Raw genomic sequence first — 24,360 nt, 5'->3', positions numbered from 1 at the left:
GGAAGAAGGAGATTTGTTTGGCACCCTTTGAAGGTACTGTGGCTGCCAGGGCTGCAGCTACCCCAAAAGGGAATAAATGATTCAGAATTAGGGACCATTCCCAATTTAAGGTGCCAGTGGGCAGTGCAGGAGTGAAGCCCTGTGGGACCCCCACTTGCCCACCGCCTCCTGCAGCAGCCGGCGCTGTGGTGCTGCTGTTTTAAAGCCTTTTAGCACTTCGTAAAGCAGCCCTTAGCAGGCCACAAAGTTTACTCACTTCCATATGAGTTGTAAACGGCAGGATGGGAAAATCTGGCCTTTACAGAGGGGGGAGGAAAGGTTTCACATGCTTCTTCAGAAGGCCCTGGGTGAAAGGGGAGAAAGAGTATCCTCCAGACACAGCCCCACGGTGGGCTGAGAGATGACAGGAAGTGTGAAACCAGGCCAGCACCAAACATCATCCACAGCAAACCACGTGAAGAAGATGAGAAACCAGCTGATTTTATCTAAATACAGGGACAGGCTAGACTGACAATACCTGATACTTTCAATAATCTACTGATACACCCAGTTAATAAAATAATGAATACTAATTAGTAGTAGTAGTAACAAATGAAGGAACCTACACAAATGCTGAGACCAAAACACAATGCAGAAAACACAATATAACTGATCAGAGCACCAGCAAATACAGATTGCCAAGACACCTTTATCCAGTTATTTATATTTTTCATTAATCAACCCAACCCACTTCTGGTTGTGTGTTAAATGACGTTAAGATTACTACTACCATGAGAAGTCAAAGAATTTCGTTCAATATTGTCTCCACACAGAACACAGCCCAGAATACGAGCACTGAGAATGTCTGGTGTTGCTGAACTGTGTCTAGCAAAATCTCAAAGCTAAATGGGTTATCAGTGTGTGGTATTCCATATTCTTGACCTACGTAAGAGTTGCCTGTTCTATAGCTCTTGATATCCACAGATCTCACACTGGGTTTGTACTCTTTCATATCTTTTTACATCACTGTATACATTAAAAACATTATAACTAAAACGTGGGAACGGCCTGCACCTGATTTTATCACGTGTTATGCTAATACACCATGTTAATGAGCTACACCAGGAATATTGAAAATGCAATAGCAACTTAATGCAATATTGATAAAAGACTGACATTCCTGCTCATTCTGTCTCACTTGCAACAGTGCCTGGCAAATTATAGCTGTAGTTTCATGATCATAAACTTAGAGGAAACATGTTCAGGGTCTGTCAACAGTTGAAAATGGAATTCACCATGCATTTGTGTCTATCTTCTTCATAAAATGTTTAATGCACTGTGTTTTGCAGCACAGTTTATACTGTATGTGACCAATATATGGAACTCCTTCTGTGTAATGCGAGATCATGTAATAGCTGTAGTAAACCAAATGTGCAATAATATTTATATACATCTGCTTTACATATAAGGTAGCAGCACGCACGTCTGTACACACAAGATTCAGCGATATATATATTTAGCACTGCAAATTAACTCTTCAAAGGCTTGAAATAACTTTCTGTTTTGCTTTTATTTGTGGAAATGGAATTACATGGAGCTTGCCAGCCCCTCTCACAAGGAAAGTGGGGTGGAGGGACAACCAGCCTTTTAATGTTGCTCCATTGAATCCCTGAGTACTTCCACTTCTCTGAGTAAAACTCTACTAGGATAGTACAAGCATGATAATATATTTACAAACATACAGCCCATTTCAGCCATCAGTTTATCAAAGTTCTATTTGATTTATAAATAAAACACTATGAGAAATTATTCAGTAATATTAGGAACCAAATTCAGCCTCTGTGTAACTCAGCAGACTTTAAAGGATTGCCCTAGAGAAGAATTTGGTTCTCCCAATCTAATGTATTCAAGGAGTTTGGAGAAAAACCGATTTTTTTTTTAACAAGAGTTTTACAGATGTCTGCTAAAACCTTAATAGAAGCTTTGAGCCAGAGACTCCTATAATTCAACCCCTGAACTTTTGAACAACAATTTTATTTAGAAAGTTGATTTATTCATAAGTAAATAGGATACAGTGTGGATGAAGTACAAGGGATCAGGAGGCAGTTATTAGATTTATAAGTACAAAAGCCTCACTGTTGCAGACAGTGGAGGCTCAGCAGTTACTGTACCTTTCAAAACTAATATGTAACCATATCTGTTTTAAAAGAGTGATTCATATTACTCCGAATGCATGAGAAACTCTTTCTCATCCCCACCACAGGAAACTTGAGTCTGATTTTAATGAGCTTCAATTGGAATGTGGCCTTTGAAAAGTAGTGCATTTGAAAAGATGGAACATTAAATTTTGTAATGATGTAAAACATCTTCAATTTTTGACAGGACAATGGTGCTTATTGTGCTTTATGGGCCCAGTGGTGATTCAAAGGTCACTTTGTATATGACTCCACAGACAGGGGCAGCAGTGAATGAAAATTAGGTTACATGTGATCAGCTTTATTATTAATCAGATGAAAATGGATTTTTAACATTTTTCTAATGAGCAACAGAGAAAGAAGAAAATACCATGAATAAAACTACAAGAGGGAACAGCAAGACCAAAATGCACAATGTGCATATCCAAACTAATGTGTATTAAATCTGAAATCCTTAAATACTGTCTAAAGAAATAAAATGCAGCTGCATATTTTTGTGTCATAAATATATAGAAAACTGCTGAAATACCTACTGTAATTTACTATCTCTGTCCTTTGTTTATAACTAACTAATGAACTGATTTCTTCGTACAGTATATTATAGCAGCACCAGATAGCAGTGCTATGGTTAAGGTTGTGTCAGCATTTCCATTATAAATCCTGTTTTTCAGGGGTTTATAACTCAGCTGTGAAAATGCAGCCCAGGCTAAAACTTGGCGCACAAGGTGTCTGCCAGGAAGCACATTTATTTTACAAATTTCCCCAAAATGTCTCTTGGAATATTCTGGTATCATATGAACGTGAATTATACAAATATGGTAAAAGTTTACTAGTTTAGAACTCTACACTTGTTTATCCATAGAAACACGATTGGTTAAAAAAAAAAAAGTGCAGCTTGTCCCTTTATAAAATGACAGGCTAACACACCTTTGCTCTGGAAAGAGCAAAAAATTAGTATTTTAAAATCCTTCAGAGCATCGCTCCTAAGTGGAGCACTGTTTTTGTGTACCCGGGAATATTTTCATGCTAAATAAAACACAGTGCTACAGAATTAGATTGTTGAACATTTACCATTGGGTCCGCACGCTGGGAGTGAACGTGCATTAAACCTCACATTAATAAAGCGCTTAATCACAAGAAGCCTGTGTGTCTAGCTCTGTGTTTGGCTCAGCCAAATGCCATTTGGCTATCAAAGACCTGTTTTGATTAGCAACTAGTGCCAAGAAGCAGGGAGAGGAGTGGCTCGCAGAAACGAGAAGCGCTTCTTTTCGCAGTTAATCACCCAAAGAGAAGCAGAAAAAAACCACAGAACAGCGATGGCTGAGAAGCAAATCCAAAATCAGCCCCAGTGACAACAAAACAGCACACGTCCCATCCTGCCAGTCACTGGGGCTGTCGGGCTCTGCTGTGGAAAGCTCCTGGCCACCTGACCTAGGGCACCCTAATTTCCAACTTTGGAGGAACACCATTACTGATGTGCCTCAAAGGGACAGTGGGCAAACAATGTGACAGCCAAGTTACAACAGCAAAAAGCACCAGTCAGCACAAGAGAGGGTGTTATATGAGAGGCTGGGAGTATTTTCTCTCTGTCAAACAGATTTACTGAGATATAAATGGGTGAGGGGAGGGGGGGCAGCAGACAGCAGGGTAAGGAGAACTGCATGCTCTCTCCCTGCTTTCTCACACAGCACACACTCCCAGGTTTGGCGTGGGGGAAGTGGACGTGTCCTCCTGTCGCATTTGTGCTGCCCATGCCCAGCCTGACCTGCGGTTTTTAACATCGGCTTTTTCTGAAAACACCCCGTGAGTCCATACAAGGATGGCTGCTGCTATCCCCACCCACACAGCATTAGAACACACAGAAGATGCTGGTCAACCTTTTTCATGCTGCTTCCTCTGTCCAAAACCTTACATCTGGAGGTAAGCTGCAACCCCAAGGAGAGGAGCAATGACAGAGGTGCAGCAGAACCCAGACAGTGCTGGCTGGGTGTCCCAAAAACTACAGCAGCACAAAAGCCACAGGCCCAAGGACCACAACCATAGCAACTGCCTCCCATAGCCACTTCTCTCTGATGAACACCTGACCCGCAGGAAGAGTTTCTTGCACAGCCTTCCTACATCCCTGTGCATCCACACAAGGTCATCCACAGCCTTGGTCCAAGGCTGCTGAAACAAAACCACTCAAGCTCCAGCACAACCACCACAGATACTCCAGGCCCATCTGCCATGGGAAGTACATGAGAGAAAAATCACTCAGGCACATTGAGAATTGTTTACGTTAAACAATGAAAAGGAGAGAAGACTGTGAGAACAAACGTGCTGTAGCTTACACTGAGTCATGCATCAGCCCTGCAGAGTGGTGAGCAAGCGGGTCCTTCCCCGGCACCACGAGCCCATGTGAGGCAGACAGATGCTCTATTGCAGCTGCAGAGCCAAGTTGCCCACGCAAAAAGCAAGTTCCCAGTAGAAGCAGGAATGCTTGACTGACTGGTGGCTGAAGACACAGCATTTGCCAATGAGAAAGACAAACCAAACATTATTGACAGCAGAGGGGTGGACGGGAAACATCTGAAATTCACCACATCAAGGCTGCATGGCACTAATATTACCCACTGCAAAGCCCAGACAGGGGCTGCATGAGGCTCCTGGCCCTACACCTCAACCACACTTGGAAAGGAAAAGATTTCAGCAAGGTCTTACTGTGATTCCAGGGTGCTTCTTGCTCTCCTGCACAAGAGTGCTGCAGTAAAAAACTGCATGCACCCTGTTTAACCAAGCGAGAGCAGCTGGACCCAGCGCCCAGCTAACGATGCTCAGCTGCTCCACCGGTGCTTCTTTAGCCTCCCACCCTTCATGCCAGGCAGCCTTACCCAAACAGACTTTTACATGGGGCACTTTCCTGATTTCCATCTTATTTCTGGGGAAGATGCAGGGATAATTACTTTTCCATGTATTTTATATTAGTTTGTGATTCTACTCCCAAGGAGGGCAGGGAGTACTGAAGCCTGTTGGTATGTTATGAAAGGGAAGAGGGGGAAAGCAATCTAAAATACACATTCTGTTAAATAAGGATGCAAAATGGGTCTCTAACTGCTGTATGGGTCAGTTCCTGTTGAGTGTCTCTTCCATTGGCAGTGATGGCTGACTATCCCAGGCTGCAATATTAACATAAGTTTCTTTAAGAAAATACATAGCATTTGCAGTAAAATATAGAGAATATGCCATAGTGTTTTAGATTATTAAGCTAAATAGCCATGTAAAATGAGTATAGCATTTTGGCACTGATCCCTGCTGTACTGAGGCTCCTTTGTGAAATTAGTTAATTAGTTTCCAACTGCCCACCCCCCATCCAAAACTTTGCTTGAATAAATTTGTGGTTAGCACAAGTATGAAGAATTCTGCTTTTCTTGGCTAATTTTTTCTCTCTTCCCCCCTTTTCAAAGGAAACTTCCCCCATCTATTGGGATAGCAGTGTTCGTCTTGGATAAAGATGACTGGCTGAAGAAGTAACATCAGCAAAAATTTATTTTGTGTAGCAAAACAGCTGCCCATATTTTCTGAGAAAGTAACTGTCCATCACAGCTTAAGGTGAACCAACAGATTCTGCAGACTGTTATAAACTTGTTAATTCTTTAATAAATTAGCCACAAAAAAAAGTGTTAATTAACTAGTAAAAATGCTTAGGGATTCTGTGAGAAAAAAAATCATAATGATTGAAAAAGTGTATGCTTAGCGATATGTAAAAGAATTCAGGTTTTTAACTCAATTTCTGAGACTTTTACAACAAAGTACAGAGAAAGACAGATGAAATTATGTTCTGACTACATGCACCGAATAAGCCCAAAGGGAACCTCTGTATATAGTTATCAGTGGCACTGAAATCTGCTTAGGAAAGCAACAAGTCTTTTGTTCTGTTGACAACAGTTATTACAATTAATTCATTTTGTGATTGGTATTTGCACTGAGTGACAAGGTGTTATTTTACCTCAGTAAAAGTTAAAATGGTAATACCTACATGCGAAATAACACTGAGTTTGCTATCACTCACTCAAGAAAAGAAAAGACTGTTCAGAAATGCCTGCTCAGCCACCACTCCTGCAAACCTGAAGTGTTAGCATCAGTCGTCTCCTGCTCTTATTTCCCCAGATTTGTTTTTTTGGTCTTTTCTAAAAGTTCATTTGGGAGGAAAAAAAAGAATGAAAAAAAAAAATTGCCTACTTTTTGCTGAGAGACAGAAGAAAGCATCAGCAAACAGAGCAAGGGGTCTCCAAAGGCTCAGCTGCACCTGGGGTTGAGATCCCGGCTGTAGGTGCGGGCTGCCTGCCCGGGGTGTAATTGCCGAGGGACACGACGCGCCCCGGGCGCAGTCCCCCAGCCGGGCTGCAGCCGCAGCTGGCCCAGCCGGGGCTGGTTCTTGGGGCTGGTTCTTGGGACAGGCGGGCGGAGAGCATCCCCCTTACGGCAGAGGGACAAGCCCAGCCGTGGGCAGGGTGCTCGCCATGCCGTGGCCTGGGAGCCACAAGAAGGGGCGTCCTTCATCCGCCGCCTGCTGAGCTCTGTGCCGGTGGGATGCTCTGTGAGCCCCGCCACAACGCCGGGCTTGCTGCGGTCCCGTTCCTGCCGGGACACAGGAGGCATCAGGCCCCACGGGCAAGAGGAAGGTGTCTGTCGCCGGAGACAGGGCCAGGTGCCAGGTAGATGCTGGTGCTGCGGGAGCCAGGGAGCTCAAGGCTACAGGCACGAGTCACAGGGCTCCCGAAGCTGCTGCGCCCTGCCCGTCCCGTGTGCCACAAGCAGGGACCTGTGCGGGGGCTGAGGGGCAGCTGCAGGGCAGCCCCGAGCCCCACGGCAAGCACCAACCTGAGGCAGCGCAGCCACACCTGGGTCCGGCCCCTCTCTGGAACACCTGTGCACATCAGCACAGGGAGGGGGCCCCTGGCTGCTTGGCAGACCCTCAGCTGCCCGTTCTTAGCACGAGAAAGACAAAGCAAGGAGCGAGAAGCATTAGATGACATAAATTTTACTTTTTGCAGCAGGACCCAGCAAACCAAGGAAACTTTGCAGCACTAGCAAATGGCAAATAATTCATTAGCTATGGATATTTCAGCACGTCTCTACTTTTATTATAAGTTAGCCTCTCTAAACCATTGACTTAACAGAGAATCATTATAAATCCCCATTTTGAATTTTTTTATTAGCAGTATTTATCACCTTCTCAAAATCAATCCTATATTTTTAAATTAAAACAAATGACTACTTGTACTGCAATCAATATGAGTACATTTCCCTTTTTTAAAAGGAGAAAAAATGGAATACAAAGAAATGTCCTCCTTTGGCTGCATCAATCCAATTTCAATATAATTCAATATTTAATAAATATAATCCTCCATGTCTGTGCAGGGAAACATCATAAAAAATGCAAAAGGTTTCTTGGTCTCCAATAACTTGTATGAAACAAAGTGTTTCCTTATTCCTTCCATAAATACTGCAGTCATATGCCACTATATTTTGTTCTTCCTGCTTATGAGAAAGAGTTTGCTCTGATTATGTATAAGAAAGGTGGTTTACATATTTCATGATTAAAAATCCAAAATGCTACCTACCATCTCCAGAAAAATTATCATCTTCATCTCTTTGTATCTCTTTGACTTGTAGTTTTTGAAAGGGCAAAAAAGAAAAACCTTATATAATACCTAATTTGTACATCTGTGGTTTCCCTCTGACTTGCATAGGCACCATATGTTTTTAATTATCGTAATAGCCTTAAAGAACCTGTTCAGTGGGAAACACATATGATCCTTTTATTAGTGGTTTGCAATTTAAACAGTTTTAACAGAAAAGGTCTGGCTATGAGGGACTGAGAAGCACAAAGGTCTAAAAACCCTGTTATTGACCTCTGAAAGCAGGAGTTCAGATCCCACCCACCGAGGTGGGACCTGGCTCTCTCGCCTCTGACAGAGGTAATCAGTCGCATGTGAAACGGCTCTTCTGGACCTTAAAAGACATGATCTCCAATCTCAAACGACTTGATGTTTCAGTCAACAACTGACACAGTGAAACCAAGCTCTATAAACACTGTCATGCAGCCACTCTGCACCTTCTCCTGCCTGGTGAACGCTCGCACAGCGATGGTGCTGTAGGAAAAGCCCTGCGAACTCCAAAAGCCCAGAATTTCAGCAATTCTCATTAGTCATTGCCCTTTCAAATTCCCAGTTTTGTCCTTTATGCAAACGCAAGACTGGTGAGCACGCCAATACCCCAGTCATTCGGAGGTAGGAATTAAATTTAACAAGTTCAATTCACTCCTGATTCTGGACATCTAAACACATAATCATCCTGATAATGTTATTAATTATCATTCAAGTGACAACCTTTGACACTGGCATGGTCCCACAACCTCCCTACTCCAACAACTCAAACAGAAAATCATTGGCATGAAAACCCACAGTCTTATGAACAGAAATTGCAAATAAGCAGGCACTGAACGTACAACGGCGAGTGAGCAAAATCCCCCTTTTCAGAGAGAAAGCAGAGGCTTACACAATAGCTCAGTCACTTGACCCAAAATGAAATCCTGCACAACTTCAGCCCAAAACAGATAATTTTCACCCCAAACAGAGGTCCGTGGGGAGAAGAGGGTGGGGAAGGGAGTCCAGCTAAAATTACACTGAGGCTGGAAGTTGTTACAGCTCCATCTCAGGAGATGGATGGTGTCCTCATTAGAATGAAGCTTTATTTAGACGGACAGACGGAATCCTTATTAGAATATTAGGCTGAAAAGTTTAAATGTCAGGAAATACAAAATTAGGATTCTGCAAATAAATGCTGACTTGGAGAAAAAAAACTTAGAGCTCCCTGTACAGATCCCACTGGAGATACTTAGGAAAAATGCAATCACTCAGGAATTGCAATCTCCCGTGCCAATCTAACCCTTCAAGGGTATTCTTGGAAAACTCCATTTCACAAAATTCAGAGGAGATCCCTTTTATTGGGCCAAATGGTTTCCACTCATGATATGATGCTATCAGCTCCATCCCCGGATGCACATTGAGCCCAGAGGGAAGGGAGGACTCAGGAGCTGCCACCTCCCACCACCCATTTCAGGGAAAACACAACCAAAGGAGAACATACTGATGTTGGAAACCCATTTCCAGCTGCACAGACCCCAAAAACTGTGAATCAGCCATTCTTTGCCCTTCCCTGCCTCATTCCCCATTCCCAGGTCCTCTGCTTTCTCCAGGGAAACTCAGGCATTTTGCAGTGATGGAAAGACAGCTTAATTATCTTGCATACAAAGGAGATGGTCATAGTTTTCCATTTTACCTGCAAGCTAATGGATCTTGGGATACCAGACGTGGATGCTCAAAATCCCCTCTGGAGCCCTTCTGGTGATTTGTCGTCTCTTGGTTGCCTTTGGTGCACATGGATCTCTGCCGAGGTAATATGTGAGCTATTGCACACTAAAAGCAGATTTTTGAGAGAGGAAGCTCAGGCACACACACACATACACCCACCCCCGCCCAGGCACCCTCCACCCCCTCATCCTGCACCTGGCTCCAACGTGCAGGGCCCTGAGGAGGGATCTTCTCATGTCCCAGGCTTCCGTGGGCCAGGCAGCAAAGGCAGGGCAGGGTTTGCTCCTGAGAGAGCAGAGCTCTGCATGGCGTGGTCCTTGTCCCTCATTCCAGGGTCATGGAAAAGGGCTGTGGGTGCTGCTGTCCCTCACGCTTTGCTGGGACAGACCCAGACAGCTGGGGAGACGGACATGCTGATGGAGCAGCCATCTCCACAGGCCTCATCTGAGCTCCCTATTCCTCTTGTATGCAACAATTCATGGCAGAGGGTCACCCACCTGCACATCGTACGCCTGTCCCCTTTGCCAGGCTCTAGGCCTCCACACTGAACTTTCTACTTGGGCCATTTTCAGCTGGAAAATGTAAAAAAAATATTAAATCTTGCATTTGATCTTCTAAATAAATAAAGACTTTTCTCTTTAGGACTTTGGGACTTTTGTTTCCAATATGAATCCAGCAAAAATTTAGCTTGCCTTTCCCACAGCCTCACCCATAGATCATCAGGATGAAGTTTTCTGGTGGAAGCTTGCAGCATGGGGAGGGTGACAGGGAACACCATGGCTGCAGTCACACAGCCAGAGGATGATCACTGAGCAGGCCTGCCTGGCTTCCACACAGACAGGTCTGTGTACCTCCCACACCACCTTCTAAGCAAGTGACTCTGACAGTCCCCAGCAAAGGAGGGAGCATGGACATATCCCACCAGGATGTATTTTCTAGCCTTTGGAAAGACACAGAGGATCCATCCCTCCCTCCATCCATCTGTTGAATAGATGTTTGTCACTACCAAGTACAGTCAGCCCAGGGACCCCTCATGCTGTAAGTCTCAAGCAAAGTGCTTCCACGTTGTCCTCCCACACATGTACAAACACAGTTCTACCTTAAGAGAAATCCCAGCTCTGGGCCTGAGAAAACTCTTTTTTTCTCTTTAAGGATCCTCCTTTCACAGTAAGGATCCTCCAAATTTCCAAAAAGTGGATAACAACAATACCACTGTGATCCCATCTGCACACAGCAATGGCACTGTAATGCATAGAGCATAAACCACCAAATTCCCACAGACAGCATCTGTCTTACTACAAACAATGGACCATTATCTTGTAAATAATTCTGATTAAGCTGCAGCATTTTCCCCAAACAAACAGTAGGGGAGCAGAGGGTGAGGATTTTTCTAGTGGGAGTGCCGGTTTTCTCCTTCCCCAGCACTGACACTCAGTTTTTTATTCAACTGATTGGCCCCCTCCCCTCCTCGCTCTGTCCCCCACGGCTTGGTTTTCATCTTCTGACCTTATCCTGCTGCCAATCATTTTGGCAACTAAAGAGGGAGCCGTCATGTTAATGGGATTCCCACCTCTATCCTTTGGGAAAGCTTTTCTGGTTTGTTTTCTTCTTTTTCACCCCAATGTACAGTTATATAACAATTAGTGAATACACCCAGATGCCCTCCTGTTATTAAATGGTTCTCATGTCAGGGAATGGGAACCTCAGCCACACCACTGGGTGCGTGTTGGTGCTGACCAGGGTTTGGGGACGTCTGGTTGTGCTGGTGATGCGTCTTGGTGCGTTTGGCATCTGGATGAACGTGGCATGGCAGCAAACTTTGCTGGGCAAAAGCTGTCACCCGCTTCAAACTCCCAGCAGGGAGAGCAGAGCCCTCAGCTGCTGGCAGTGGGGAGCAGGGCAGGGGCTCTGCAGCCCCCAGGAGCAGCACACTGCCCTCCTCTGCACTCCAGCTGGCAGGCTGAGCCAGCAACAGGTTTACCAGCATAATTTGAAAGGATTTAAAAGAAATCCAAGTGCACAGACTGGAACAGGGTTAGGTGTGCAAAGGGAAAAGTAAAACGAGACACAATCAGGGCTAAAGTGGCCTTTTTCTTAGGTTATCAAATTGATCTATGTAACAGCTGTGAATTGAGGAGAGCCCCAAAGAAATACTGAATTTCATCTTTAACCTGTTCATCTCAATGCACAAACCTTTTCTTATATGTCTCTTTTGATAAATGTCCCATTTCTATATGGCTGAAGTATTGGTTTTCCTTCCCTTCATCCTCTTAATTTGCCTTGTTATTCGTGTGAGCATTTTGGGGTCAAACACACTTCCTGGCTTGAATGAAAAAAAAAAAAAATATATATATATATATATAGAATAAAGCAGCAAGGACTAACCTAGGATGGGGACATTGAATAACAGGCAAGAAAAATTTTAACTTCAAAGTTGCAAACTGAAGTCACTGACATTCAATAAAAAAACACACAAGAGCCAATTCAGACTGGGATCTGCCGAGCACCATGGGGACCAGTCACACTGGCCCTGAACAGCAGGGACAAACTGTGGCAGACAGTGTGGCAGGACCCTGGTCCTGACAAGGAGCTGCTGACACAGGCACGGCAGTGGACTGGGGAGGGAGCAGCCCAGGACAAAACACTGCTGACCCATCGCCTGCCGTGGCTGGTGGCACATGGGGCTGGGGCTGGCTTGATGTGGCAGTGGCCAAAACCCAGCAGCTCAGCCCAGCTGGCACCCAAAAGAGCACCGATGTAAAAATCCATGGATTTGGTGAAAAGACACTACAGTCAAAGCATGCCAAAGCTGTTGCAGAGAGCCCCGAGCACCATTGCTGTGCAGGGGCAGGAGCTAAGAGAGGTTTTGGCGATGGGTTTGCTGGCTGCTCAGGAAGTCAGGCCCACCCACACTGCTGGGGCACCGCAGCCACGCACACACCCAACCCATATTTGCAATATGTGTTTATTTTCACCAGTACATTTTTATAGCTTACTGTAGTTATGTCAGAGAAGGAAGCATTTGTGCACTGAGGACTTATATAATGTTCTTCATCTTCAAAGTGCTTTACAAACATTAATTAATTCATTTATCCTCACAGCACTCCTACCAGGGAGATAAGTACTATTATTTTCCATTTCATAATGTAGAATCCAAAGCAGAAAACTTATTTCTTTCCATGGTCAGTGAGTGAATCACAGGTAGACCTGCAGGAGAAGTGAGGATTGCCAGCTTCTGAATTGGATCCCCCTCTCCCCAAATCTTTTTTAAAAGACTCGTGTTCTGACAGAGTCATGCCACATATCGGGATATGCCTTGGGTTTTTCCTTCAGTAAGAGATAATTAAGGAACAATTCAGTCTCTGATCCCCAGCATGGCATGCTATTCTCTACCCCACTGTTGCTCTGCAGCTGAACAATGGCTGTTCTATGCAGGGAATGGCGCTACAGACGCCCCGGATCAGAGGAGATCAGCTTAAAGGGACTGGCTGGCCTTCGTCTCGCTCCGCGGACAATGGGGCGGGCAAGGCAGCTTGGGTGCAAATGCCTGATGTGGGGCTGCCTCCAGGGACACCTGTTTGTAAATGGCACTGCTCTGGGCAGGAGTCCCTCTTAGCTGAAGTCACTCACACCCAGCATACTTATCTAGAAATTTCATGTAGTAGGAAAATTGCTGTGGTTTCCAGTATTTGATCTCAATCCTAAGTGTAATCCTTTTACATTCACGTGGGAGGGATGCAGAGTGCTCCTGGTTCACCTCTGTGGCACTGCTGTAAATAAACTTCTTTCCTGTCTGCTCCTCACCAGTAAATGTGCGGCTGCTTCAAATGGCAATAACAGTTACTTTGAGCTGGAGAGGCTTGATTTCAAGGCAGCTCAAAAACCAAAATTGTGACTGGGCCTTCAAAGGAAGTGTTCAGATCCAAGAACTTAAAGCAAAATTGGGGATGACAAACTGGGGAAAAAAAACCACCCTAATTTTTTAATTTCTGAGAAAGACAAGTTTCGCCTGTTACAATCCTTGTTAGTGAATACCTTGGTCACTCTTTTTTTTCCCCACTTTATGTTTTGACAGTAATAAAACTGCATAAAGTCCCAACTTTTTAGGTAGTTTCCAAGCTCAAAAAAGATGCACTCATTAGCAAAGTATGCCATGGTATATTGCAGAAGACATGACCATGTCCTGCTGGGGAAAGGCGCATACCTAGATGTTGTTTCAGAACAATCAGAACAATTGTTTAGTGATAAATGTTTTTTGCACATGACTCATCAACCCTTGAAAACAGGATTCCTTATATAATACAAGTGCTGACACAGCCTTCACTTGAGTGGTGTGACTGCAGCTGTATAATTACAACTTTAGATTTGATGTTATGGACCTTAGGTTATGCCATTCAGACAAATGCTCCATTGTATTACAGAGATATTTTTTCCTTAGTCATATTGCCCACAGGACAATAAGGACTATATTCACAGCTCACTGCATAGAAGTTTAGACAGGGAACAGCCAGCGGTATTACACAAAATGAGATTATACCCGATGGGGGTTAAATGGAATCATAAATGCCACTTTTTCTTGTCTTCTTTTTTTTCTGTGCTCCTAGTTGATACTTTTTTGGAAGTGCTCTCCAAATAAAAGGAAGAACAATCTCACACTGAGTCTGGATAAATGTTACAGTTGTCTCACAAATGCTGTATTATTTCTAGCCCTTCCAAAATAATATAATTGTCCTACTGCTGAACCACAGATTTTTCTCAGTATGACACAGAACACTAAAATGTCAGGTCCTGACTCATGGTGTTTTGGTGGAATAAATAAAAAGTACCAATATGCTATTTAGAAGGGAGAACATTAATGAAGACGTGACACTGGGAGCCCCAGACATGTTTTCCTTTAGCTCCCACTGCATGCTCAGCAGTGCTCCGGACAACGGGCCACCTGTCATGGACCCCATCCTGGAAACACTTACCATGGATCTGGGTGGTGCTACTGGCACTGGCAAGGCTGGCTGCTTGTTCTCCTACACTTGCTTTACCTCAGGAGAATCCTACATGGGCCTGGGGAGGGAGGCTATTGTCAGGATGCTCATCACACATTCTTCCCATGGGAAACCAGAATGAGCATTCAGGGCTATATGAGGGATTGGAGCTGTGACTTCACTAAGGCTGGGCAAGGTTACCCAAGAAAGATCACTCTGTATGCTCCTGGTATTTCTCCACTGGGATAGGCCTTGCACACCCATTGCTCACTAAGGCTGCCTTTCCAGCTGCTGCACTAGAACCCCGTATTTGACTCACCCTGGCCGAGCACCCAGGCACAAATATTCACACACTTAATCCACCCACACTTCTCATTTTCAACCCTGAGGCATCCACAAAAATTTCTTCTGGATTTTACTGGTGACGGAGGAGAAACTGGTCCCACATTCCCAAGGTATAGAGGAAACAAGTCTAATGCCCCCCCTTATATACCTGCCTAACAGTACATGGCACCATTCTAATGCCTTAAAAGATGGGATTTTTAATAAATATCATTTACAAGGCCAACAAGCATCTTTGCAGAGTTTGCCTCTCAAAGCATCAAACAACTGTGGATTGTATGAGTGGTTTTTGGTCTACCAAAAGGTACAACAGTTTCTCAGAGAGTTTTCTTGAATTAATTAACAAAATGACTCAAAACTGCACTAATGGTTAACAGCTTTTTTTTTTATTAGCAACACTGAGATAAGTTATTGAAGCATTTTAGTATTGTTTTACATTCCATTCAGAAGTGACCTAACTTGTAACTCCATATACATTTAAAGATATAGTTTGACACTTATTCAGAAAGCAACAATTATTAAAACTTACATACCTTCATTACCAGGAAACCTTAATATATTTTCTAATTACTTCCAACAATACTCTATTCCAAAGCACATGATAACCCACTAGAAGTTTACACATTTCACTTCAATCACAGGTTTTAAATTGTGGATGTCAGAGTTCTGTTCATTGAATTTTACTGTCTTTCTTGGTTAATATTGGAAAACCTGGCACAATATATTAAGCTAGAAATATTGCTCAAAGAATATGAAAAAAGATAACTACAGTATTTTTTCCTGCTAAAGCATTACAAAATACAGGACCATTAAAAACTCAAATAGAAATGACAATAAATAACCTTAAAAATGTTAAGAGAATTTTCACTCATACTAAAGTCCATTCCCTAAGCTTGCCAAACACATAAATAACAGAACATATTCAGGACCTCTATTTTTGTACTATTATGATGGTTTGTTATATATTGTGGATGTATTGTGTACACATATATTAATGCTTACACTTAAGGTATATATTTTTTTCTTTGCTGAAACAATTAATAAGCCTCAGGTAATTATTTATCCCTGACACTACAGGCATCTAGATAGGTGGGAGCAAACCTCAGAATTTCCAGGTATGCAATACTGTGCATAACAAGATCATCTCTGCATAAAGATATCCTAAGTTCCTTAGATTACAAAGATGAATTTGGTTATTTATTCCTGAAAGCCTGTAACATAAAATTATAATTGCTGTCAAATTAATTGTTTAAAATTGGCCTCTTAATAGGTATTAATCGTACACTTAGTTTTGACTTACAAGAATGTCTAGATTGCTCATGTTTATGAGTAGTTATAGGAAATACTATACCTCAGACACAGGAATGTATATTCCTGAACCAAAACACAAACCAGAGCATTGTCTCACTTTGGAAAGACCTGGAAACATCTCTATGCCTCTCCCTAATCCTAAATTATAATTTAAATTTGACCTGGATATGACAAAAACAATAAGAATATACTGTTTGGGAGATGAAACTTAGAGCAAAAATCACACAGCTCTAAGCTTACATCATTATTTTGTCTCTGCAAAGAAAAGAAAAGCCTTTCTGTGCTAGGGATTTGCCTTGCTGCGGCTGGCCACTGATGTCTGAAATCAAGGCACATACCAAGGCCTCCTTTTGCAAACACAATCCCCCTTTCAGATGTGGTGTTAGGAGGGACTGAATGCCTCCAGTCTCTCTGGGAATAGGAGGTACTCAGCACTTAGCTGTATCAGATATTTTAGGGGTTAATTTCCAGAAACATAAATGGAATGGGAATGTCACACCACAGTATGAAAAATGGTAACTAAAAGTTTTCAACAGTATACAAAATGGTGATACCGAAATTATCACCTGACCGATTTCTGATACAACAAAATACAATCAAATTAAATTACATGAAAATAGCAATGAAATTTAAAGTCAAACAAACACAGGACCTGATTCTGCAATCCTTAGTCATATAAGTAGTGCTACTCATCGAGAATGAGGGATGCAAGGCTGGGCCCTTAGCTTCTGCTTAGGAAGTCAATGTTGATTCAGGCAGTATCTCTTCTAGCCAAAAATATGCAGCAAAAGGAAAGTAACATAAACAAGGCTAAATGTCAACAGTGTTTGCAGACTTACAGACACCATCCATTTGTTTGTACTGAAATGACTAGCGAACCATTTGGCAAATACAATGCTATTCACAGACCAGCCCTTTTATCCAGTAACACAAACTTCACTGGATCACTGGCATTCCCAGTTAATTAAAAAAAGGAAGCAAGCCATATGAGTTTGGTTTGATATTGCCATGCAAATGGCACTGTGGCATCCAGAAGTGTGTCTGAAACCCAGGCAGGGGCTGAGGTGCTGATCTCCTGTTCAGCAGAACAGTTTATACTCTAAAAGCTGGCCTTGGACCTCCTAACTGAAACTAACAAACCTCTTCAAAAGCACAATAATGGGGTAAAGAAAAGTCTGCTGTAAAACTTCCATATCATTTCATTCTGCCTTGAAGGAAAAGAATATTCTGGTTAGTCCTCCAACTACAGATCAGGACAAAGCGTTCCTTAAGTGCATTACATGATACTTTAAATGGGCAGTACTACAATTTGCTGCAGTAGGATGACCTTCCATTGCCTTGCAGCTGTCCTAGGGCTTGGATATATCAGGCCTTTTGCTTCTTAATATGGATTTTGTAATTTAAAAGCTCTGCAATAAGGATTCAGGTGAAGCCATCACAAATAATTAAAAATCTTTTTCCGTGTTTCATGTGTTGGTGGTAGTTCTGACGGGGTTAGCATTATGATTTTTTTGGTTTTGACACCTGTGGCAATAAGCAATTTACAATAACTAAATTCACTATTTAAACATTGGGGTAGAGCACTATAATTACATGACAATAAAGCTGTAATAATCTGCCACAATTGATCTTCCCCTTGCCCAGCCCTCTTGTCTGCGCTGCAGTTCCACATTTGGAAGGTATTTCAGAAAGTTACAATGCTGAACATTTTAATAATTCTGTGCAATGCTGAAAGCTTTCTGCTGCAAAGGAAACTGAAAGTGCTCAGCCCTTTGCAGGATCAGAACTCCAAAGCTGCTCCCATGCATCAGAGGGGCCCTGCCCTGTTTTCATACAGTGGATGAAGTGATAATGGGGTGGAGCCTGTGCAGGAGAAAACAGCACTAATTGCAGTGGAAAGCAAGCATGAATGGAAGCAAATTAGATTTAGAGACAACATGGAACTAATACTTTTGGACATCATTAAGTGTGGATTCAATAGCACTAACCCATTAAGCAGCCAGTTAACGCCCAGGACCATCTCTGGCCAACAGTTCTGCAGCCCATCAGCTCTCCTTTGAAAGCCTAAGTACTTCCCAAGTAGCAAATGCAAGTAGGGAAATTTTACCATCTTGGTCACAAAGCAGAGAAATTAAAAGCGGAAGAGAGAGAGAAGGGATAGGGTCTTGTCATAAAGGGTCTTGTGCACAAATCACAAGTAAATTAATGCATTGGAACAGAAGGTAGAACATTATTGTGATACGACTACAGGTATATGGGAAGACAAGCAGAAAAAGAGAAGAGCACAAATCGAAAGGAAAACAGATCTTTCAAAACTCAAATACAAAATAGATCTAGAATCTCCAAGCTTAACTTGTCAAATCAGCAAGGGCTGTGAAAGCAGAGTACACAGATGCTCAAGACAGCTACCAAGCCATGAAGCCATCACCTTGGGTCTCCCCTCCCCACTGGGCTACTTGCTGCCAAGCAGCAAGGAAAGGCCTATCATCTTCTTAGGAAATGAGTGCCAGCAAAGATTAACAAGATCCGCTCCTGGGTAGAATCACCTGAGACTCCAAAACCAAGTACAGTTCAGAAGTAACTGTAAAATTATCAGTGCTCTTTTTTCCTTCTGTTCATTCTGCTATATAAGGAGAAATATTACAAAAATTTGTGATTTTTCTCTCAGCAGCATTTTGACATGAAAATTTCTTTATTATGCAGTAATTATGGTTCTTTCCTAATTGTGTCTTTCATCCCTACAGCCTGAAGCACGATAGGAGCATAAATGAATTTTGTGTACATCATCAATCTCTCATTCTCCATTATAGGGAAACTGAGGACTGCTTCCACATGTGCAGTGACTTTCCAAAACAACAATGTGAGTTGGTGGCATTCTCCTCTAGAAACTAAACTTTTTTTTGTGCCAAGATTTTTGCTTAAAACCTGACCTACTATCTTAGGGTAAAATCTGCCATCTAAAAGTGATCCACATGGATCACTGAATAACCCAGCTTGTTTTTTAGGCAGCCAGAAATTCAACTCAATTAGCGTGGCCAGCAAAAGATGCAATCTCATCTTACTGAAGCTGAAATATTTTATTTCAATTTTATTTCCTCTGTATTCTGACTACAGAAAGAGCACTATGCCTTGCTCTCTGAGTGTGCAAGGACTGTTATCCAATGCATCAATGTTTTCTCTTGAGATGTCAACAACACACACATCACTGGCTGTAAAAAGGAACGCAAATGCACGGAGTCTCCCCAAACACAAAAGGAACATGAGAATCATGCCCTGAAATCGGATGCTGGAGGTGTGTCTCAAGTTTTCTGATCTCCCAGGCAGTAGGGGAGACAAAGGGAACCATGACTGGTCATGGGCTTCATGCAGGAGGAAAGGAAGGAAGGCTAATAAATGAACAGGGTGCTCCTGATTGCTAATCGGCAAGTGCAGAAACATCAGGTGGGATTCCCCACACTAACATGCACAGATGGAGTGTGATTTCACAGTATAAAATGTCACTGAGAAAATGAAAACTCCCCCAAAAACACTACTTTCAAGTGGGTGGTGTCCAAGCCAATCAAACAAAAAAAAAAGAGCTACTGACATGGGGATTGTTCATACTCATCCACTTTTGCTGTGAGATATTGAGAAAAATGAAATAATGTATTTAAATAGTCAACCTTTATACTTCTGCAAACACCAGTAGAATGACAGAAAAGAATTTTAAAAAGCTATTTTTGGAGGGGGGGGACGGAAGGACTCCCACTGCATTTTCGATTAAAAAATGGCTTAAAAAGTAGAACAGAGAAGCTTCTGTTGTTTCTTTTTTTCTTTCATACTTCAAGTCAAATCCATTATCACTGGGCAGAGCTTGTGAAAGGGATATGGTCTTTAAAATCATATAAACTCAAGCTATCACAAAATGTCTGTTGAACTGATTGGAAGATGAAACAAAAAACTAATGGAAATAATATGACCTCATTTCAATAATAATATTACAGGTTTTTTCTGTTGTTGTTTTAAAAATCTTATGCCTGTGAAAAAGCATAAAGAAATTTTGCACAAAGCAACTAATCTTAGTTTTCCAATTTTTTTACTTTTGTTTAGACAGTAATTTCTCTTCTGTATTTTTTTTCTTTTTTGTTAATTGATTGTAGTCCACAAATGGAATAAAAAATCCAAGTAGGATTTTACCTGCTTCAAATTAAATCACCTCTTTTCAATAATGCTGATTTTTAAGGATCTAAAATATTTCCAACTACCTAAATTGGTTCTTAGTGCACTGAGACACAGAAGTTTACAAGTAAGGCCACATGGATACTTGAGCAGATATTGGTTAAAGTAATGACAATATTGTGAAGTCACAATGCTCTAAGGATACAAGCGAGATAAACTTTGTGTGTAGAAATCAGACTTTTTTATCAGATCAACTACTACATGTGGAAAAGCAGAGAGGGGCCTGGAGAAGGGGTTATGGCTTTGAGCATCTACACTCCGCCAGTAAAGTCAAACAAAGCTCCCACTAACCTTAAGTTAACCAGAGGAACTACTGTTAAGTGCTTGCAGATTGAGGGTTTCGTTTTAAATTGTCAGGCTTTAAAACTGTTGATAATGTTTTCTCTTCTTTTTTTTAACTTGAATACATTTTATTATGCATGTTCAGCTCTGACAATGAGTTTTCTGATGAGTTTGAAGGTTAAGTGAAGTGAACATTACTGAAGTTTTTGTGTCCTTTGCTGACTCTGCTTTTTAAAGTGATACTGTTTTTCAAAGGATTTACGCTCTAAAATCTCTTTCAAACAAACACCGTGCTGACAAAATAGGAGATAAATTGAAAAAAAAATCCTCGATCTCATTTGTTCCAAATAGATTTAACTTAAATTTTTGTAAATACGAGGTGTGTGATATGAGGAAGTAAAACTGAGGTTTTGTAAATTAGAGACTGAAAAGGGTAAAAGGCGGTTTTGTTTGTTTGGTGTGCTATTATTTTAATTACCTGGAGGCATATTCTTAGTTAGGCAAATTGCAATTTACACAACTGTTGGTTAGAATAGTGAAAATGGTCAAGGGCAAGTACTGCATGTGTGCCATTGAACCAAACCAGAAAATTATAATTTAAAAAAAAAAAAGAAAAAAAAGGAGGGAAAGAAAATAAAAGAAAGAAAAAATAAAGTCTGTTCAACACAGGTAGACGCATTCCATGCACTTGGCCTTTGATTTCATTAATCCAAAGAAAGAAAGGGGGAAAAAAAGAAAAAAGAGAGAAAGCAAGGTTCGCTTGGCAAAGAATCCAGTGTTTTTCTTGGGTTCTTGTATCAAAATACTGAAAAGTTTGCAAGTTACCATGTAAATTTTTTAAAACTTTTTCCTCCTTTGAGTATGCTAAAGCAGTAAGTATCCCCTTCCGATGCCACTAGCACAGATAGTTTATATTGCTGCTACTCTAGTTTAAAAAGCAAGTTCTTTCTAAAATCCTGTTTAAGTATGCATGCAGCACTGCTGATTTCAATGGAGTAGACCACATATAGGACTAGAATTTGGCCCACAGGTTTTAACATTTAAAAAAATGTATTACTAACAAACATGACTAATTATATTTAAAGAGCAGCTTCATGATTCTGCACAAGTGTTTTCTGAAATGGTCTAAAAGAAGGTCTAAAACTTACCACACAAGTCAGGTCTCTTGATACATCCACTAGTTGCTGTGCTACTTGCAAGTCCATTAAAGGCTGCTAAGCCATCAGAGCTGTAAGCTCTTAGGACTGACAACATGTTCATCTGCTTCTCCAGGACCTGCGGACCCTGAACTTGTTCGGGTTTCATCACTCCTTGTGCAGTTTCATGTGAGGAGAGAAGATTCTGACTGTGCCACTGCTTTTCTGAAGCTTGCGGCAGCGGTGATACAAGCCCTTGTGTGGGTTGTGAGGTGACTGCACTTTGTATATTGTCGCCTCCTTCACTGCTTTCTTTATTTATGGCAGACAACTGCTTATTCATAATATCTGGTTCTGTGTCAATGTCCTCATCTTCAATGTTTTCTTCCTTGGAAGATTCCATATCCTCAGATGAAGCTATATCAGAAAGGTCATCAGTAGCACTTTTATTTACAGAGTCAGAGAGCAGAATATTTGGGTCATCTTCGGATTGTGTTTTTCTTTCGGATTCATTACTGGTGCAAGAATTTTGTGTTCCCGTGCCAATAACACCAGGATAAACACCGAACTGCTTATAGAAGTCTGTTGTAAAATTACAAAAAGTGGATTCCATGTGGCTCGGCCAGGCAATGCTCTTTTGCTCTCCCAGGGTCTCTTTATTTTGTCCTTGGGTCATTTTCTCAGAAGCCGAGTCCAGCTGGCTCAGCATGTTTGAAACTCCTGCCTCCTTGCTGGACTGCACAGAAGAGGGGAGCAAGCTCACTTTGTTCACCGAGGCTGAAACTTCTCTAGACTGGTCTTTGTTGTTGCCTATGATGTTGTCTTTACGTTTAGCCTTGCCCAAGTGATTGGCCTGGAGGTGCAGAGCCATAAGTTCCATGGATGAAGTTGTAAAAGAACAAAATAAGCAACCATGCCAAGCAATGTTGTCTTGTACAGTGACAGAGGAACCTGGCAGAGAGGCTGCATCGGGCCTTACCGACAAGTCCAGAGGTTCGTATTGCGACTTTTCTGTTTTCCGCTGTGAGGACTTGCTATTTATCTTCTCCTCACCACCATCTGAGCCCAGAGCTTTTGCTGAAAGCGGATCTGAGAGAGCTTTGTCCTTCATTTCTTTTTCTTTCTTCAAAGAACTTAGGACAAAGCTGTCCATGAAAGCTTGCAAAGACCCTTGAAAGTTCACACCGTTCCCGACCATGTTCTGGTAAGCACGGCCAAGTTCAGAGAAGTGTGTTCCTTTGGAAGATATGTCTGAACCCTTCATATTTTCTGCAGATCCTTCAGATGACATGCCAGCTGCTTGTCCTTGCTGATCTCCAGAAGACAACATTCCTGACGTCCACTGCTGTGAGACCATGCCACTTCGGAAGTCAATACCAGGAAGTCCCTTGAAGGCTCCTCGCAATATGTCCGGTCTAATAAACACAGAACTTTTACTTGGTGTCTCATCTTTGTGTTCTTGACTTGCACTCTGCCCAGAGAGTGGCCCTGCTCCGTTCTGTCGCTCCCGATGGTGTCGTTCCAAGTGGTATTTGAGGGATGCAGATTGAGTACCAGCATAGTCACAATGTGGACACTTGTAAGGCTTCTCACCTATAGGTGTGGACAAAGAACAAAATATAAAGAGAGTTAACTGTACTTTGGTGTACGGATGAGTGAAGAAACTAAAAAATCAGCATTAGCTGCTTAAAAACAAGAAGATCTTGGTACTAATAATTCACTTTTAAAAAAAGAAACGCCTTTAATCGAAGACTAATTCATAAACTGAGTATTTCTAAAATGGGTTTCTAGAATGTGGGGCTATTCAGGAATGACATGGTATCTACACACAATTAGCCATCCTTTTCTTAATCTAACATGTAGAAAACTGTTGTAGAATTAAAAGCTATGATTATGAAAATGAAGCATAACAATTTCAACCACAGTAATCATTAAAAGTACAAGTTTAAAAAAAAGGGAGACAAAGAATGTAACAAATGGATGGTTGCAATATTTTGTGTATACAATTGCTCTAAAATTTGTTTAAATTATACACATGGAAACCATTTTTAAACCTAAAAATTTTATGGCACTGTTACGCAAGACTGAAATGAATGATTTAAGTCTTGCTCTGCAGTAAATCATGGATATAATTAGCAAATGGCATACTGCACAAGTAATTTATCATTATTTGGAGGGCACCATTCCAGAAGGATTCAAAGATCTGCAGACCTACTGCATTGTTTCTAAATAAAGAACTATAAATACAGATTCTATAAAATATTAATATCATTACACTACATTATGATTGCAGCATATAAGAACATATAGTTAAAATAAAAAGTAGTCAGTAAAAAAGAAATCGAGTAATAAGAAGTACAAAATATATTCCGTTTCTGTATTTGAAATTAGTATTATCTACTGGATTTTGCAGTCCTTTAATTTTGTACTAATGACATTTCTAATGCTCGAGTAGTAAAATGTGTAATTTACCTCCCATAAGCACTTTTCTAGGTTTGGCTTGAATAGAGTTTTAAAACATATAAGATGATTTCCATGAATTAAATAAATATTTGAAGCCCAC

General features: G+C 41.7%; 1 protein-coding gene across 9 annotated transcripts in view; it reads right to left on the bottom strand.

Moving 5' to 3' along the window:
• Positions 1 to 24,360, bottom strand: part of ZNF536 (zinc finger protein 536) — a 344,627-nt gene that overhangs the window by 95,794 nt on the left and 224,473 nt on the right. For all 9 annotated transcript variants that reach the window (XM_039558356.1, XM_039558359.1, XM_039558354.1 and 6 more), the window contains one exon: positions 21,810 to 23,390. In XM_039558356.1, the coding sequence (XP_039414290.1) occupies positions 21,810 to 23,390 (1,581 nt within the window). The remainder of the gene's footprint in view (positions 1 to 21,809; positions 23,391 to 24,360) is intronic.

Source organism: Corvus cornix, chromosome 11 (genome assembly GCF_000738735.6).
Source record: "Corvus cornix cornix isolate S_Up_H32 chromosome 11, ASM73873v5, whole genome shotgun sequence".
Taxonomy (NCBI): Eukaryota; Metazoa; Chordata; class Aves; order Passeriformes; family Corvidae; genus Corvus; species Corvus cornix.
The sequence above is the reverse complement of the archived record's forward strand: the minus strand, read 5'-3'. Positions and strand labels throughout refer to the sequence as shown.